Source organism: Xiphophorus maculatus, chromosome 4, assembly GCF_002775205.1.
Source record: "Xiphophorus maculatus strain JP 163 A chromosome 4, X_maculatus-5.0-male, whole genome shotgun sequence".
Lineage (NCBI taxonomy): Eukaryota > Metazoa > Chordata > Actinopteri > Cyprinodontiformes > Poeciliidae > Xiphophorus > Xiphophorus maculatus.
In genome coordinates, this window is record NC_036446.1 from 16,347,793 (window position 1) to 16,365,351 (window position 17,559).

Genomic DNA, 17,559 nt, shown 5'->3' on the forward strand with positions numbered 1-17,559 from the left:
ATGTTCTCACGTAATAAGTCACGTATCCTAGACTTATGTTAAAAGTTGTGTCCGAATTCAGGGTCAGCATCCGGGTCCTTCGAAGACCGCGAATATCGACGACCGGAAGAGAGAAGCTATGACTTCCGGCAGGTTTCTCGATATTCATATCTATGGGTTAAAGTCTTTCCCCTACCTCCCCCAGAATGCTGTGCGGTTCTAAGTTCAGTGAAATTATTGAATATTTTATCTATATTCTACTATCTATTGATGTTGACCACGTGTCTTTCGCAGTATATATTGTTGTTGATTTATTGTCCAGCGCTAATGTAAGTAAATTTACATATTTACTTGTATTAGACTGATCTGATTATGTACTTCTGGATCTCTTCGACTCATAAAGTGAGGTAACATTAGATTTGTTGCTGCTATTTAGATGAACACAACTGGAATAAATTGAAAATATGTTGATACTTTTTGTTCTAGTACATGTGCGACTCAGAATAAGTTTTCCAACAATAAGGTTAAAGGCTCCACCGCCACTTCAGCCCCTCCTGCTGGCCACTAGTGTCTGAGCGCCGCTCCACCTGCCCCAGCCCCGGGGAGGAGGACCCGCCCTGTGAAAGTCCAGCTCTGGGGGCAGGAGGAGCGCAGCAGAGGGAGGCAGGTGAAATGTGGCCCGACAGGTCTGATAGGAACACAGACACGCTGCCAGACAGAGGCAGGGGAGGTGACTGACGCGCAGTCACAGCAGCAGACATTAACTAACTCAGGGTGGATCTGGCGCAGAGGTAGCGGACCTTTGGACCTCGGGGCCCCGTGGACTCCCAGCAGCAGGCTCGACTGAGTGGAATTTCCCTCCTCTACGCTGCCTGGAGCCGGGGGCAGATGGTCGGACTGAGAGCCTGAGCGGAACTCAGGAAGGAGAGTGAGAGGAAGGGTGGGAGAGAGGGAGACGAAGACAGGCGAGGACCGGAGAGTAGAGGAGACATGCTTCACTACGGTTCAAGACCAAGGGTTACCACCACCACCACCACAGAGGACTCTGCAACTCCTTCCAGCGAGGTAAGAAAGATGAAACTCTCCCTCTGTTCTTCAGTTTTCTGCGCTTTTCTCCTTCCTCCTGGTTGAGTCTCTCTCAGCTGACATCTGCAGCCCCCTGACTCTCAGGGTTGGTGGGTTATGGTTTGCTGCTGGATGTGCTCAGTTGCACAAGCCTGTAATGGGAGCCCAGTGGGCAGGAGGCAGGGGTGTCATGTTTATTTCAACGCCTCTTGGATAAAATAAGCCAGTTTTTAATTTCTACACTGCAAAAACACTAAATCCTACTCTGTGTTTTCGGCCTAATTTACTGTACAAATAGCTCAGTACACTTGAAATAAGACAAAGCTAGTTTACAAGTAAAGTTTGGCTCTAGTTTTAAGTCAGTAATTCCTTAATATTGATGAACAAGTAGAATGTTTCACTTAAAACATGAGAAAAATATCTTATTATAAGTGAAATAAGTTCATACTTTTTGATCAATATTGAGGCATTGTTGGCTTAAAACAAGCCCCCATATCTTGCTGAAACATTACTAATAAGTTAGTTTTGTCTTGTTTCAAGTGTACTACATTTGCAGTAAAATACTTGGTGAGACTTTATGTTTTTGCAGTGTAATCTAAATGCTACATGCTGCGGGTTTTTTTTATCATTGCAAAAATAACAAGGATTAACTGCTAAACGTTTAGCTTGGAAATTAACCATAACAGAGCATTTACTGTGCTGTACGTGGCATAACAGATGTTGCTTTTTCACAATTTCACATCATTTACATAAACTTTGTTTGCCGTTCATCATCTATAAATAAACTGCAGAGATGTCGGTGACTGGATTGTTTCAAGCTAACATTTTCTCACTGCAGTGTGTTTCTGAATGTCTTTTCTTTCCAGAGGAGGGTCCTCAGGTTGACTCTGCTTGCAGGAAATGGAAAAAAGGAGGAAAAAACTTCAGACACAGTAAGTCTGAAGCTTCTCACAGTGACATTCCACAATAAGGCGCACCGGTCCGACTCAGGCAGCTCAAGCTTTATTAAATCAAGTTAAACCTATGATTCAAGAAAACTAAATGACTGTAACTGGGAAGCCCCTTCAATCTTCCCACATTTTGATTCTTTAGCTCCAAGATGAAGAGTCTGAGATTTATGCCTTTTATCATCAGGTCCAGTTATGCAATCATGACCAAAGGGCGTGTGGATTTAATAATACACAAACATCTGCTTCACATTTGCTTCAAAGATAACGTCAGAGTGTTCTGCCGATCCAGGAGGAAATACTCAGAAACACACACCGGCCGAGTGGAGACACACGGCCGCTAAGAAAAGCCCATAAAGTTATTAGCTTGCTGAAAGGCGGCAGACATTTTTAAAGGTGACAGTGTGAATTACGGTCGCTGCAGGCTGTGTGGGTGTTTGCTGTAGGTGGCTCTTACACAGGCTTTGTTTGTGTTGTGGATCTGGTCCTAAGTGCGACAGTGAGAGCGTGAGAACGGAGAACTTTCCTCTGCTTGCTTTTTGCCTCTCCAGAGGTGTGCTTTCGCCGTGCAGCAGCCTGACTGCATTACTGTGGCATGCTTTGAGTGAACCTTGGCCAGAGAGCAGAGCGGTCATCTCGCTGCCACACCTCCACACTGATATGTCGGAGTAATCTCTGAACGTGCTTTGGTTTGGGAGGGTGGGACCGTGACGGTTCACACAAAGGAAGGTGTTTATTTCTGTTTGGAGCGACCAACCCCTTAAGCAATAGAGAATTTTACATTTCTGCAAATAAGCTTATTAATAAATATGTAAAATGTCTCAGTCATGTAAAACTAATGACTTTTACCTATTTTTAAACCAACCAGAACTTGTTTTCAGATGTTTTGCTGGGTTTTGTTGCTCAACATAAACAGGAAATGCAGCAGGGCAGAAGCTGCAGAACTGTTTACGTAAAATATTTACTGTAGAACAATGTGAAAAAAGTTTATTTGTTACCAAATGTCCATAAATAAAAAAAAACACTTTAAAGTAACTCTGATAAAGTTAAGCTGTGATACGTTTTTATGGCTCTGGTTCTGGTAGGTGTAAAGTTTTCTTGGCAGCAAAGCCAAATCTAACAGCATGACTGTAGTGAATATTGCACATATTAGATAATTTGTACCTTTAATGCAACCTTTATTGTGCACATAAATATAATTTTTATATTTATATTTTATATTTTTAAATTTTATATTTATATTTTATATTTATTGAGCTGTGGTCAACTGGTGGCAGTTCTTGCCCCTCCTTTTCCAAGAAAACCATGTTAATATATGCACTATACTGCAAACACATTGAGTCACCAGCTTCACCTCTTTAAGGAAGGTTTTATGCAAGCTTTAATAGTTTGCGTGGAAATGTTTGGCCATTCTACCAGAAAGCAAAGGTCATTCCTTATTTCTGAGGTCAGACACTGATGTTGGATCAGAAGGCCTGGATCATAATCTCTGCCCTAAATGATCTTAAAAATTGGGACTCTTTTCAGTTTTATTAAAGTATTATGGACCTTGCTTTGTGTGCTGGTCATGTTACAGAAAGAGTGAAATAAAGCTGTTGAAATATTAGGAATTTGTTTAACTGGAACTGATCAGAAGGAGAGCTCCACATCATGACTCCATCTGCAGCCAGCTAAACGTAAATGCAGTCAGAAAAGAGTTGCTCTTCTGGCAGCTGCAACATCCAGACTTGTCAGTTTGATCATCAGACAGAAATATGATTTGTTCCTCCAGAGAAGGCTGTCGTCCAGCGGTGACATCATTTACAACACTTAATGACGTAAGGCTGGAGTGCAGCTGTTCAGCCCTGGAAACCCAATGAAGCTCTGCACACACTCTTCATGATCTAAACCAAGGAACAGCTAAAAACTGGAGGACTGACTCTGTGCTCTATGGAAGATTTAGTTGCAGCTTAGATGCTTGACCTTATGCAGCTGTAATGCTTACAACACCTGAAGCATCTCGAACAGATTCGAGATGCAGTGCCTGTATAATATTATGGGGTTCATTAGATGAAAGTGAGAATCTCATTATTTTGTTGTTTGTTTTTCTCAAATATTGCCAAATCTAGAAATGTGTTTTAAAGAGTCTCTGTCTAATGAAGGAGCTGAAGTTGAGATGTTCAACTAAAAGCAGTTTAGATTCAAATAAATAGTAAAATATCGTTTTAGATGCCAACTACAGAGTAAAATACAACCTTCAAACATTAGAAAACTCATTCGGGGTACAACTGACAAAAAACTTTTTTCAGTTTTCTAGTTTTCACTTGAGCTGTCCTCCACACACGGGAGTGTAAAAAAAAAAAACTACTACTAGGCAAAAACATTTTGGCTAAACTCCACATGGAGAGTTGTATTTGGGCTGCAGATATGGTGTTTAGATTCCAGTCAAATCTCAGCCTGGTCGTTTCTGAGAAAAGTTTTAAGGTGATCTTTTTTTAGGCACAGAGCTGTTTTTCTAACTACGGTATAAAGAGAAAAGGTGATAAAATGCATGAATGTATGTTGCTAGCAGGATGTAGCTCAAGTAATAAATCATGTTACATGCCTTTTGGCTTCTTTTTTGTGTCGTAGTGAATCTCTACAGCCTAAATGTTTTACCTCACCTACTGTATTTGTCCAACTATCCAAGTAATTGGTATGCGTGGGTATAAATGCACATTTATAGTATTTAAGGTTAATCTTTCTAGAACAAAAAAGCAGAAGTTACAGAGACATACCTCTGTTTCTTGCTGTGTAGGGAAACACATCAAGAGATGAAGCAGTCACATCCGTGTTTGGGATTTTTCCTGTATTTTAAGTTGTTAGAGTGCAAAATGAGAAGACAGAGATCAGACCGACTCCAGGAAACACAAACTGGAGGGAATCACACCCGCTTGGCACTCGACCTGTAACAGTAATAAATTGTGCTGGATGATCAATTGTGCCAGAAGTTATTGCGATAAATGATCATTTTGTTGTTTTCAGACAATTTCAGAGTAATGTAATAATGCAAGAACACATTCTCAGATAAATAAACTTTGCATTTTAATGAGCATTTAACAATGGAAGTGGGAGACATTTTATACAAAACATATAACCAAAACAACAAATAAGAAGAGGCATAATGTCTCTGTAAACTAAAATTTCCTTCAAAGGAAGGAGCTAATTTAGACCAAAGCACCAGACTGACGGTTTTTGTCATTTAATCTTTGGTAGAACGAGACTGAAAGAAGAAAATGATAATGGAAAATGTTGAGCTTGTTATATTTTATCACACTATAAATTGATTTATTGCGACAGCCCTGTGAAGGAGACTGAGCTGTACCTCGATGCGTTTGCTGCAGCTCTGAAACGCCAACCAGGGTTCGGTCAGCTTGACAAACACCAGCAGGCCTGAGAACCGGGCATCTGTTTTCACCTGCGATCTCTCTGAGGATTGTCTGAAGGAGTGGGAAGAAACCTGTTGAATGAATGAAATAGTACATTTAAATTAAAAACTAAAAGTCCATGAAAAAACAAGAGTTTCGTGGGCTTGTTGTTGTCTGCCTCCTATTGCTAATAAGAGGCTGACAAGTGGTAAAGAAAAAGATGCCTGACAGTTTAACAATCCGTTTATGAGGCGCCACTGACACAACAAAGACTTTTAGATTGAAGGGAAAAATCTGAAAATAGTCAAAATGCTTGAAATAATTTCATCACTGGAAGTTGGAACAGTGTTGACTTGTGGAAGTTGCGACATCTGTTTGCGCAGTTTTCATATCATTAAAAAGTGTGAAAAAAACAAACTTCCAAACGTCTCCTCATCGCCCCTCGCTAAAACAAGCAAAGGGTTCTGTTGATTGCCGTTTCTTTTTGTTTAGGAGATAAAGATCAGAAGAGTGTTTTGAGCAAAAATCTGCTTCATCATGAGAAGAATGAGGCCATCAGGCCATGAGTTCACAAGATAACTCTTAGCTTTCTGCAGATAGGAATAAAAGCTGAAGGAGTTTCTTTATCTGCACAGGTTTGTGCTCAGGCTTTATCTGAACCTTGAAGGTTCACAGTGCTACAAAGCCTCATACTTTCTCTTTACTATCAATGATCTTTGGCATAATCACCACAGAGTTCAAATCTAGGTCTGTCCGGCTGTGATAAAAGGAAGTTATGAAGTTAATCAAGGAGGAAGGAAATGACCAAAATACTCTGAGAGGGGGAGATGCATGTTTGGACAGAAACACACACTGAAGCAGCTTTACATTGTAAAATTAGAAAGGGTGTGGCCCGCAGCTTGACTCATTGTGGACACAATCCAGAACTGTGACTTTGTGATCTAATGCATCATCATTGTATTTCACAGACTAAAGTAGCTCCACAAAAATGTTGCTAAACCTGCAGAGTTAGGGTTTGGGTTTTGCCTCCTTTACGGCTCACAGTGTCTCCAAACGATTCTGCTCCATCAGCTTCATCTCAGGGTCTTTGTGTTGTGAAGTCAAATGAGACTTTGATGTTTGTGCTGGAAATCAGCAGCTTTCTCCTTCAGAAAGCAGTCATGTGACTCCCAGCTCAGCCAGATTTAGATGTTTAACTATGCGCCGCGTGAGTAGTTTACAACGGCGTTGATGTAATTCAGGTCAGCCTTGGCTTCTCCAGGCATGAAAACAAAGGAAACCTGTTCACCACCTGAACTGTATGGATGCAGCTATAAAACCCGGGTAAACATTACCCCACTTTGTGGACAAACACCGTCAAATTCAAAGCTGAATTCAAAGCCATCTTTATGCTACCAGCGCATAAAGATGCAGCTTTTCCCCCCTCACATTTGCTGGAATTCACATCCCCACCAATCAGCGCGCCGTCGCCGTTTCTCAACGCCGCCTCGTCTTCTGTAGATGAAGTGGTGATGAAATGTGAGGCCCTGCGCCGTCCAAGAGACAACACTGGCGTCTTTGTCCTTGCTCCTCTTCATTCTAATCTCTGCGAAACTGTCGCCTCTTTCTCCAGCTACTTTGTAAGTTTTATTAATTCGGCTCGTCTTGAAACAAAAGATTAAAAGTTGTGTAATATGTTGTAGATGTTTTTAGATGGCAGGAGCTTTTCCAAACTTTAATCAGTCATTTTGCTCCCACTTCTGAGCCCGAATTTCTTTAATTCAGAGTTTTCCAAAAGTATTCACATTCCATTCATCCCTTTTCATATCTTGGCACTTTTTAAAATGACAAATAAAACACTGAAGTTTGGTGTCTGTTTGTTCAGTTTGCAATGGATCTTCACGTCTTTTGGTGTCACTAGCAGCTTTACACATCCAGAGAGAAATTTATATCGGTTCTTCAAAACAAAATTGCTAAAGCTCAATCAGACTGGATAGAAAGTGTCTGGAGAACAATGATCTCATTCATTCTTGAGTTTCGCTGCAGTTAGTTTCACCATGACACTGAATGTTGTATTTAGATATTTATCTTTAAAATGTGAAAAAGCCAGGCATCGTATTCTCTCCACTTTACTGTGAATGAGCAGTGAATGTTGACTGGTCACATCTTAAACCTAAAATGCCTAAAAAATGTTTTGCTCATCTGTCTCGCTAAGAATGCATCAACTCTTAAATTCAGTCTACTTTAATTAAAGGTAAGGTAATTTTGTTTATACAGCACATTTTCAGCAACAAGGCAGTTCAAAGTGCTTTACATGAATTAGAAGGAAATACAACAAAACAACAAACCAAAGGAAAAGAAAATAAAAAACATGGGGAATTAGTTCCCCATGTTTAAGAATAAGTAGTCTGGAATTTATAAACCAGCAGGGGTTTCTCTGGATTCTTGTTCTGATAAAACTATATGGTACTTTCTGAGTTTGTTCTAATTTGTAAACTAACAGGAGTTTCTCCAGGTCTTATTCCGATATTAAAAGTTTAATCATAAATGTTGAGTGAGTAGTTTCTCTAGATTAACTAGTAGGAGTTTCTCTGGAAGTTTCTTCTAGTTCCTGCTCCCGGTTGAGTGAAAACATTTGCTGATAAATGTCAAAATAAAACAAAATAGAAATTAAATACAAGCTTTATTGTGCTAATGTGTAACAAAAGGAAAAACACAGAAGTCAAAGCCTGAAGGGATTAAATTGAGGAAGCAGTGTTTGATCTAAGGACAATAAATGTACTAAATTATTAAAAAAATAAAGTGAATTCAAACATAAACTGATAATAAAATCTTTTCTTTATATATAAAAGCTAAATTAAGGAAAGAGTAATTGTATTTTTGACCAATTTCAGTCACTAAATGTCCCTTTTCTTTGGATATTCAGATTTATTTCCTTAAAACTTTAATCCCAATAGATGGTCAGATCAGTTACTGAAGGGAAGAAATAACTGGTGCAGATTTGCTCACTGGTCAGCAGCCTTACTGGAATCTGGACTGAATTAGACATTACCGTCATTAAGGCATGAAATGAATACGACAGAAAGTATGTTTAACATTTTGAGTGTCTGTGAAAAGAGATGAATGCTGATCCAGGATTTTGGTGGATAATTGCCCCAGAGTGGTGGTCAGATTATTGGGTTCAGAGGTTTGGCGAACATTGTTCATGAACACAGATGATCTTTTTGTTCCGTCTCTGATCTAATGCTGCCCTATCTGCAAACAGAGCTCCAAATATTTGTTCAATTTAAACCGCAGGGACAATAACGGCTCCGCTACAGAAACAAACACATGAAGACGTTATTACAGATCATCAGGACAAATAAAACTTGATATTTACATCCTGCACCATTGAGCCCAAGAGTTTATTTGCTTGTGGTCTGGTTGTGAAAACATCTTTCTCAGGCTGTGTTGCATAATGACGGTCTAAAGTGCAATGGTGCCGTTCTGAACTTTCAGATTATGCAGAGAAGACCAAAATGAAGATTACGATCAGTCATGATCGAATAATTGGGATTATTGTGTGTTATTTGCTTACTTTTAAAGTTCAAATTATAAGGATATTATAATATATTATGACATTTTTTGATGCCATCTAAGCAATAAGCATAACACAGCAAACATAAACAACAGCTAGAGGTGACATTTAATGACAGCATAAACATTTGCTTCCTGTAAAAGAGTCATGACAAAAGTACATTTTGCTCAGAAATTTGTGCATCCTTTGTGTTTTCACAGCACTGTATTTGACCCCAAATTGTTCACAAAGCCTATGAAAAATCACCCATAGAGTCAGTTTTTAATTTAAATGTTTTCTGTCCGCAGGCTGAGGCAGAGAATCCTATCAAGGAAACATGGAAGAAGAAGAACGGGTTGATCCGCAGAGAGCGGCCGGCTGGCATGGAGTCGCCTCAGCAGGTAGACGCAACAAAAGCCACCGTGACTCAAGTTCCTGATGCCCTACAAACACATTTCTCTGCACGACTCTCAGGATGTCGTTAATATCTTCCCACCCATTCTCCGGGAACAATAGACAACAGCAGCAGTTCATTTCTGTTTACATTGGAAGACGGTCGAGATTTCTTTGACCATTCAACAGCTCTGTTTTTGCTACAGGATGTCAGAAAAGCAACAAATGAAATCATGTCTTAATGTAACATTTAGTCAATCTGTCATTAGAACATGATTTAATTAAAAATGCCCCAAAAAGTTAATTACATTTGGATATACTTTTCATATTGGTGCTCTTGTCTGTTTTGCTTTTGCTTATTTTGAAATCAGTTCCTCTACATGAAGAAGCAAAGATGTTTGTGTTTATTTAAATGCAGCTTAGTGTCTCTTTTTATTGTGAAGGAATCTAAAATGTAAACTTTGACCAGGGGCTGTCGTCGTTTAAATACCTGAGGTATGGCTTCCTCTTTAGAGGAGATTAAATGTTTATTTGTTGATGAATAGTTGTTTCAGACATTGCATATGGAACAAAATTATTAAAATAGGATTAAATGATAACTATACTGCAAAATAACTTTAAACTTTTGGCCCATTGGATCCTCTGTCAAACAATTCTTAAAACACACAAAATGTCTTTTTAATCTCCTAAAATGATAAGCGCAGGAAGATTTATGTGATTAATCTTTGTCTTTTCCGTGCTAGATAAATATCAGAGTTTTTGTCTGGTGGCTTTTTGGCTCCTATTCCTGCCAAAAAAACAAAACAAAACACTGAACCAGAGGTTCTTTCGGAAGAAAACGAGTTCTGATCTTTGCCCCGAGTGTGTGGCCATTTTTAAATCAAACAATAATTTTATTGTTTACAGTTAGTTGTAAACATGCTTTAATGAGCGCCTCATGTATTAGGACCTTTTATTTCAGCACAAAAACATTTCTGATATTCTTGTTCTTCTGTGCAGTGATGTTGTTGCTCTATGAAATCTGCAAGTGTTGCAGTATGAATGTTTATGAATCTGACTGCACTAAACTCAATAAGAGCAAATAACTTACAGTAGAATATTGCATTTAACTAAAAATTTTTAATTGCTCTCTACTGTGAATCTTTTTTTTAGTGCATTTTGGACTTCACTCTGTTTAAAGGACTAGGAGTCCCAAAACAATTTCTCTTTCAAACAACCTATACAATATTCATTGAAACATGATCTGACTCACAGTTTGGTAATTTATCTGCACCAATCACTATTGTTATTTAGTTATGTCGACGTCCCGGTGCCATGCTGTGCCTGTGCGTCTGTTTTCATTGGCTGATCGAGGGACAATAGGCAGAAACGGCAGAAGCTCATGTTCTGGGTTGCAGAAACCTGACACCGTCTGTGCACTCTGCTCTGCACCCCTTTTAGCTGCTTGTTACCAGCCTCCTGTTTCTCACCAGCAGCAGTGCTGCAAACGCCTAATCAAGCTCACACATATGCGCATCCAAATGCAGACACATAAACCTGAAAGTGTGCATGTCCACACATTAAACCCTGAGTTCAAAGACGGTAGAAGTCAGCCTGAGTGGAGGTTGGGGGCAGAAACCTGACCGGTGTGATCCTGTCTTCCTCAGCACCTCAGAGACACAACCAATGGGGCGCCGGCGACCTCGCCGCAGCATCATGGGCCCAAGGTGTACGGCGTAGTGCAGAGGACGAGCACGGACAGACGGCAGGAGCTGATGGCACGCGAATGGACCGTCGACCACCTTCATGATGAGATGAGGTACATCCGGGAGGTGAGTGGACAGAAGCAGAGCGGCCTCCACTTCATAAGGTTGAGGAAGTTTAGGTTTCTGTGCTGATAACATCTGTATGTTCTTGGTTTCTGCAAACAGGTGAGGGACTCTCTGGAAAAAGTGAGAGAACGGATGTACGGGCAGTTTGGAGGAATGCAGCAATCCATGGAGAAGCTTTCACGAGAAATCAGGGTAGAGGATTGTAAAAGAAACATGTTATTAAACTGATTCATCAAACTCTTGAACAATAATAAAAACCTGCGTCTCTCCAGGCTGCCAATGCACACCGGAAAACGTTGGAGTCTGAGGTGAAGGTTCGTACTGCAGCCATGGAGAACTTTGATCAGATGAACAGCTCCCTTATATCTGCAAACATCAGCCTGCAGGTAACAAATGAGGGTCATGTGAGGATTTTTATTTATTTGACAGCTGCAAGCTGCTACAGAAACCATATGTGTTTTTTTCCCTTCACAGAAATCCCTCTTGGAGAACTGTCAGAACAGAGTGGACGTGAAAGACGAGGTGAAGAGTTTGCGGAGCACCTATGAGAAAACTCAAGAAAAGCTCAGGGACAAGGAGCGGGAGCTCGCCGCAGCGCAGGCAGAGAACCAAACGCTCAGACTTCAGGTGATCCTGCAAATCCACGCATGTCCAAAGACCTTCAAACATCTGCTGCAGCTGATGTGCGAAGCTGGCACCCCGATGAGAGGGTGCATGCCAGCTGCCAAACACACAGATGCTTCACATGTGGAGTTTCTCTGCATGAGTTTGCAGAAAATCAAACCCACCATCAAAATAACTCCCCAAACCTCTGCTAGCAGTATTTTTCTGCACAGCAGAGCTGAGATTTGAGCCACACCTGCTTCTCCCAGTGCAGTTTCAATATGTTCCCGTCTGCTGAGAGCGGTCTTAATGTGTTGTGCTTTGGGTTGTCCAGGTGGAGTCTTCACAGGAGGCAAACACCCGCGCCGTGCAGGATCTCACCGCAAAGCTCCAGAGAGAGTACGAGGAAAAACTGCAGAGCGAACAACAGAAACACAGAGAAGAGATAGAAAACCTACAGGTTTGCATTCTTTGCTGCTTGTGCTCACCAAAGTCTGTTTTCAGAGATAACAGGGGAAAAAAACCCTTTACCACCAGGACAGGAGTACAGCGTGACGTTTACTCCAGACGCTTCAAATGCTTTGATTTTTATCACATTTTACTGATGATCAAACAGAATCAATCACATGAGCAGAGCATCAGCAGGGTTTCTGCTCACACAGGCCCAGCTGGATGAATACATCAGGCGGCTGGAGGAAGCAGAGACGAACCTCAGGACTGCAGAGGTGAAGATTGCTGAGCGAGACCAGCGGATCGTTGAAGTAGAGCGTCTCCTGAGCTGCATGGGGATGGTGAGGCGCGGTTTTGGTTTTGGTTTCTATTTGAAATCTTTTTCGACATAAAACCTAAAATATTTCACAGGAGAAAAGTCAACTCCAGCAGAAGCTGCAGGAGTGCGAACAGCGTATCCGTTTGTTAGAGCTGACGGACCAAACAGACGCAGCCGCAGCCAAAAAGTACAAATTAAATTCCTCCTCTTCGTCAGTCTCAACCTTTTCAACATTTTTCTGATTTTTCTCCAAACAACAAACTTTCTAACTTGGAAAAGATAATCACAAATCCTTAATGTTTGTTTTAGGTCAAAGCAGCTGCAGGAAGAAGCCGTGGATCTGCGTGAGCGAATCAAGCACTTGAACGACATGGTGTTCTGCCAGCAGAGGAAAGTCAAGGGAATGATCGAGGAAGTGAGGAAGACCTCTTGTCACTTTCATTACATTCCAGCAGCATAAAAAGGCATTCTGATCCTCTTTCTGCTGACATGGCATAGCAAACAAAAACACTCACCTGACACTTTATTAGGTACACCTGTTCAGTTTCACTCTGCTGATCTGTGCCAAAATGTTTGATGTAGTATTAAATCCAAGAGAATCCAGCCCTGATCTAATCTGCAGCAGGTGAGCTTTTGTGCATCAGAAAATCTGCACCTTAATTCAACCTCCGATGAAGGAAATAGAAAGTATTTTCTACTTTTAAGGTTATTAGTTGCCTTCTAGAGCACTGGAAATGTGCTTAAATGCCAGAGCTTTGAAATAAATTCAGGAGCAGCATCTCATTATAATGAGGGTGAAAAACTGTCTTGTTTAAACGAGAAAAGTTTTATATTTCATTCTAACAACAGATAAAATATGCTCCTCTGACAGATTACAACTTTTTTTAAAGGCATAAATTGCTACGATTCTCCTTCTCACCTATAACTTCTAAAAATCCCAGGAGGTGTTGCTGTTTTACTGTTATGACCTTTCTTACTCAAAAGAGGAGATATTTTGGTTTTAATGAGACATAAATCTCTTAAAATCTTGTTAAAATAAGAAAGATTTCTTGTTTCATCAAGAAATAAAACAAACATTTCTGGATAAGTGAGATTAAAGACGTCCAAAAAAACAATCAAATTATTCAAACATTGTCACGAGGTCAGCTATATAGGTCAGAGGTTAAAGCTATCAGGAGTTTATGCCAAATTTAAATCATCTTCTAAGAAGGAGATTTTCTTTGAAATTTAGAAACCCCTGCCAAGCATTTGGAAGTGTCTAACTGTGCTGTTTTGTGCAGGTTGAATCTCTGCGAGCTCAGGTTGCTCAGAAGGACATGTTCATTTCAGAGCTTCTTGACAGAATCGCAATAGTGGAGTGTGAGGTAAGACTGTGAGGAGTAAAATGTGTGTTTAAATTAAGGTGGGGCTTCCTTCTGCATGGCTACAGATGATTTGTTGACCTGATGAGCGCAGGATATCCCGGTCTTTCAGCGATGTGTGTGTGTGTTCCCACTTCTCCCGTCAAATCGCCTTTTTTCCATGTAAAGTGACTTCCGTCCTTTGCATGATGCTGACCTGATGGTGCTGTTTCCTGTTTCCCTTTTCCTAGAATAATGAATTAGAAGACAAGCTGAAGTATTTTATGTCCACACAGAATAGGCCTCAAGAGATTTTGGAAAGACGAGACGTAGGAGTAGGCTGCGATCTGCTCCCCAGGTAGGAGTCGGCAACTGGATTGGCGACTGGATTGTATTTGGTGCTTTGTTTCAAACTGGTTTCTAATTCTCACGTTACTTCATGTAACTACAGACATGAAGTGCAGAAGCACGATGTTGAATCTGTCCATCTTCATTCCACCCCACCTACATCACCTACATCACCTACATCACCTACATCACCTGTCCAACCTTCATCACCAGTTAACGCTCCATCACCCACTCAACCTTTGTCACCATCAGAACCTTCATCGCCCACACCTTGGGCTCCATCTTCTTCACGGCCTTCGTACCTATCATCCTTCCAGTACCCATCGTTCAGACTAACAACGCCCATCCAGCCACGGACATACAGTTCGACTAACCCTCCACCCAGCAGGCTGGAGACCAGTTTGTTAAAGTACTCTCCTGGTCAGTACAGCCAATACCTGCAGTCCAGCAACCCGGCGATGAACGGTGTGTCCTCTGAGTCCCACCCCGTTGTGAGTCCGGTTCCGTCCGGAAGAGACGAGGTGGATGCAGAACCGGAAACAGACACTACTACACAAACCAAACCACAGGTGGCCACGTCTTCCACCTCGTCTTCTCGGCCGAGATCAAGGCTACAGGTTTCCTCACCCTTCATGAAACTGATTGGACACAACCTGAAGGACAAGCACTGATTGATTTAAAGGGTTCAAAATTTAGGAAATTCTAAATAATAATTACTTTTATTTTGTTCTCTTTTTTTATTGTTTGATTTTTATTTTTTCTGGTTTATCAGATCTTGTGGACACTTTCAGGAGAAAATATGCAACTTTCTGAGTCGAGTCATTTACAGTTAAACCCAAAGTTGTTCATATCCCTCAGTGTAGGGCTGGACGATTGTAGCTGAAAAACTTAAGCGTTTTATATTTTTGTTTTAAATATCTAAAATATTGCCAAATTGGTTGCAGGACCTTTCTTGTTTTATTTTCAGTTTTCACTCCATGTTGTTGTTGTTTTTTATTTTTTATTTTTATTTTTCAGCAGCTGTGAGTGGTGAAACCTTAAACTGCTGCTGCTTAAGTTACTCAACAGGTCGTTGCTAGGTGACCAAAGAAGGAATGAGTTGCTAGGTAACCAAAGAGTGGCTAAAACCTTCCTCTAAATGCATCTCCCAGAATGCTGTGCGGCACTGGCTCTGAATTCAGTGAATATTCAATTTATCGAACATTGAATATTCTATCAGATGTATTATCTATTGATATTGAGAATGTGGGCCGTGATATACACTGCTCAAAAAAATAAAGGGAACACTTAAAGAACACAATATAACTCCAAGTACATCAAACTTCTGTGAAATCAAACTATCCACTTAGGAAGCAACACTGATTGACAATCAATTTCACCTGCTGTTGTGCAAATGGAACTTTGTACAGAACAAAGTATTCAATGAGAATATTTCTTTCATTCAGATCTAGGATGTGTTATTTGAGTGTTCCCTTTATTTCTTTGAGCAGTATATATTGCTATTGATTTAATATCCAGCGCTACCTCAGTGGCAGATTTATATTTGAAGTGACCTTTAATTGTACCATCATGTTTCTTCTGACAATAAGTAATGTTTTGCAGTGGCCCAGTCAAAGTCTCAGCTATAACCTGTGTGGGACTTGAGTCTGGAAGGCCTTGCAACCTTAAAAACACAAATTGTCAAACTACCAGTGAAAACATGCCCAAACCTGCTCAGTAATTATAAAAAGTTTTATATTGTCATAAAACGTTTTTCTATTAATTATTGGAAATGGTGTTGATCATTTTCAGAGTGCCGTTTTTCAAATAAATGTAAATAGAAACTTTTATTTTCAACTTAATACTCTTCTTAAAGTGTTTTCCAACTGGAAACAAACTTCTGGTTTAAATTAAATTAACTTTAAATCTAAATCCGTCTGGAGTATGGACACCTGTGGGCTTAACTGTAATTCATTTGGATTTAAAATGGAAATGTACTGCGTATCGTTCTCATTTACAGTGGATAAAGCTTTTACAAACCGATTTGCACAGGTAAACATGAAGTTTATGAAACACATTAATGAATCTTTGTTACCCCTGGTGAACTTTTGCCACTTTTTCTGTTTTTTAATCACAATGGTGAAAGTTAAAATCATAATACATCTTATTGTCTCTGCCAGGCATGATGGAAAAGAGTGTTATTGGTGATGTATGAAGTCAGCAGCTTTTGTAATAATACATGTAGCTCTCAGTGGGATGTAATAAACTGAATAAATTTTTTTATGTGTTTTTATATGTAGCCCATTTTCCACGCTTATTGAGCTAAAAAATATCTGTCCTGGTTAGGGATTGATATGGTTAGTGGTTGTATTTCTAAATGTTTTTTATTTGTATATATTAAATGATATTTTTTGCTATTGTTCATGCCCTGTAAATAATATTTATTAACTAGCATTGTACCTTTGTGTACATATCCTACTGTCTCATATTGGTGGTGGGAATAAATATCTGTATCGACAACAGGGTTATCAGACATTTTGAGTACTAAGACTTTGCAGTTGTGCTTTTGTTGATAATAAAGTGACTGCCATTACTGAGCCACAAGCATTGCTTTCCACCTTCTGTGCCATAACAGACTGATTGTGACTGAGAGTACTTTTATAGGTGATTTTAAAAAAGACACAAAGATTGTGTCGAAAATACATAAATGCTCATGCTAAATATGGACAGAAAAAAACATTTTGGAAGTGATTTAAATGATCATTTACACAAACCAACTAACTGCATGGTTCTTACAGGAAAGATGTGTATGTAAATAAATTCTTAATAACCTTAATAATACATTCAAACTTCAAGATTTCATCAAAAAGAATCCAAATAAATTTGAATCAAAATCTGGTTGACTGGATGGGGTAGCATCAAAGTTTTAAACTACCCGGTCGAATTTATAATTTCATTAATAAGCATATTGATACTGAATTTTGTAAATACGTAATAGAAATAAAGTCTGCTGTTTTTTTTAAACTGCAGCGGTGTGAGAAAGTAAGAAAAAACAAACCCTCATTTCAACAGATTTTGACCTTTGACACTGGCTGTGAGGGACACAGCTGTAACTTCTCGGTTAAAGTGTGGGCCATTGTCTGCTGAGCTAAATGAGAAATGGTTCGGTTCAGTGGTTGGAAAACATCCGGACAGGAAATGCAGCTGTGGAAAATCTGAGGCCGCGAAGCTGGAAAAGTTCAGACTGGTTTCACTGGTGGTCAGCCAACAAGAAATATCTAAACACCAACATCCCACTGAACATGTGAGATACTTTACAACCTGCAATAGGAGTACATTTTATCACATATCAACAAACCTTAATGTTCTATCAGAACTTTGTGTGATAGACAAACACAAGGTAG

General features: G+C 39.8%; 1 protein-coding gene across 2 annotated transcripts; it reads left to right on the forward strand.

The window, feature by feature from the left end:
• The first annotated feature begins 611 nt into the window (after positions 1–611).
• Positions 612–15,147, forward strand: gcom1 (GRINL1A complex locus 1). Of its 2 annotated transcripts, none has more exons than XM_023332528.1 (14): positions 612–1,044; positions 1,911–1,976; positions 9,221–9,313; positions 10,952–11,116; positions 11,216–11,308; positions 11,389–11,502; positions 11,591–11,743; positions 12,054–12,179; positions 12,382–12,510; positions 12,581–12,675; positions 12,798–12,903; positions 13,769–13,852; positions 14,080–14,186; positions 14,280–15,147. In XM_023332528.1, exons 1-14 carry the CDS (start codon positions 970–972, stop codon positions 14,845–14,847), a joined length of 1,974 nt encoding a protein of 657 aa, XP_023188296.1. In that variant the 5' UTR covers positions 612–969; the 3' UTR covers positions 14,848–15,147. The 2 variants fall into 2 exon arrangements, with proteins under 2 accessions (XP_023188296.1, XP_023188297.1); XM_023332529.1 differs by having other exon boundaries at positions 14,125–14,186.
• The last annotated feature ends 2,412 nt before the right edge of the window (positions 15,148–17,559 follow it).

Coding starts and splice junctions, on each gene's coding strand:
- gcom1 (XM_023332528.1), top strand. CDS start 970: ATGCTTCACTACGGTTCAAGACCAAGGGTTACCACCACCACCACCACA. Junction 11,117..11,215: donor AGATGAGGTACATCCGGGAG/GTGAGTGGACAG, acceptor TTCTGCAAACAG/GTGAGGGACTCTCTGGAAAA. Junction 13,853..14,079: donor TCGCAATAGTGGAGTGTGAG/GTAAGACTGTGA, acceptor CCCTTTTCCTAG/AATAATGAATTAGAAGACAA.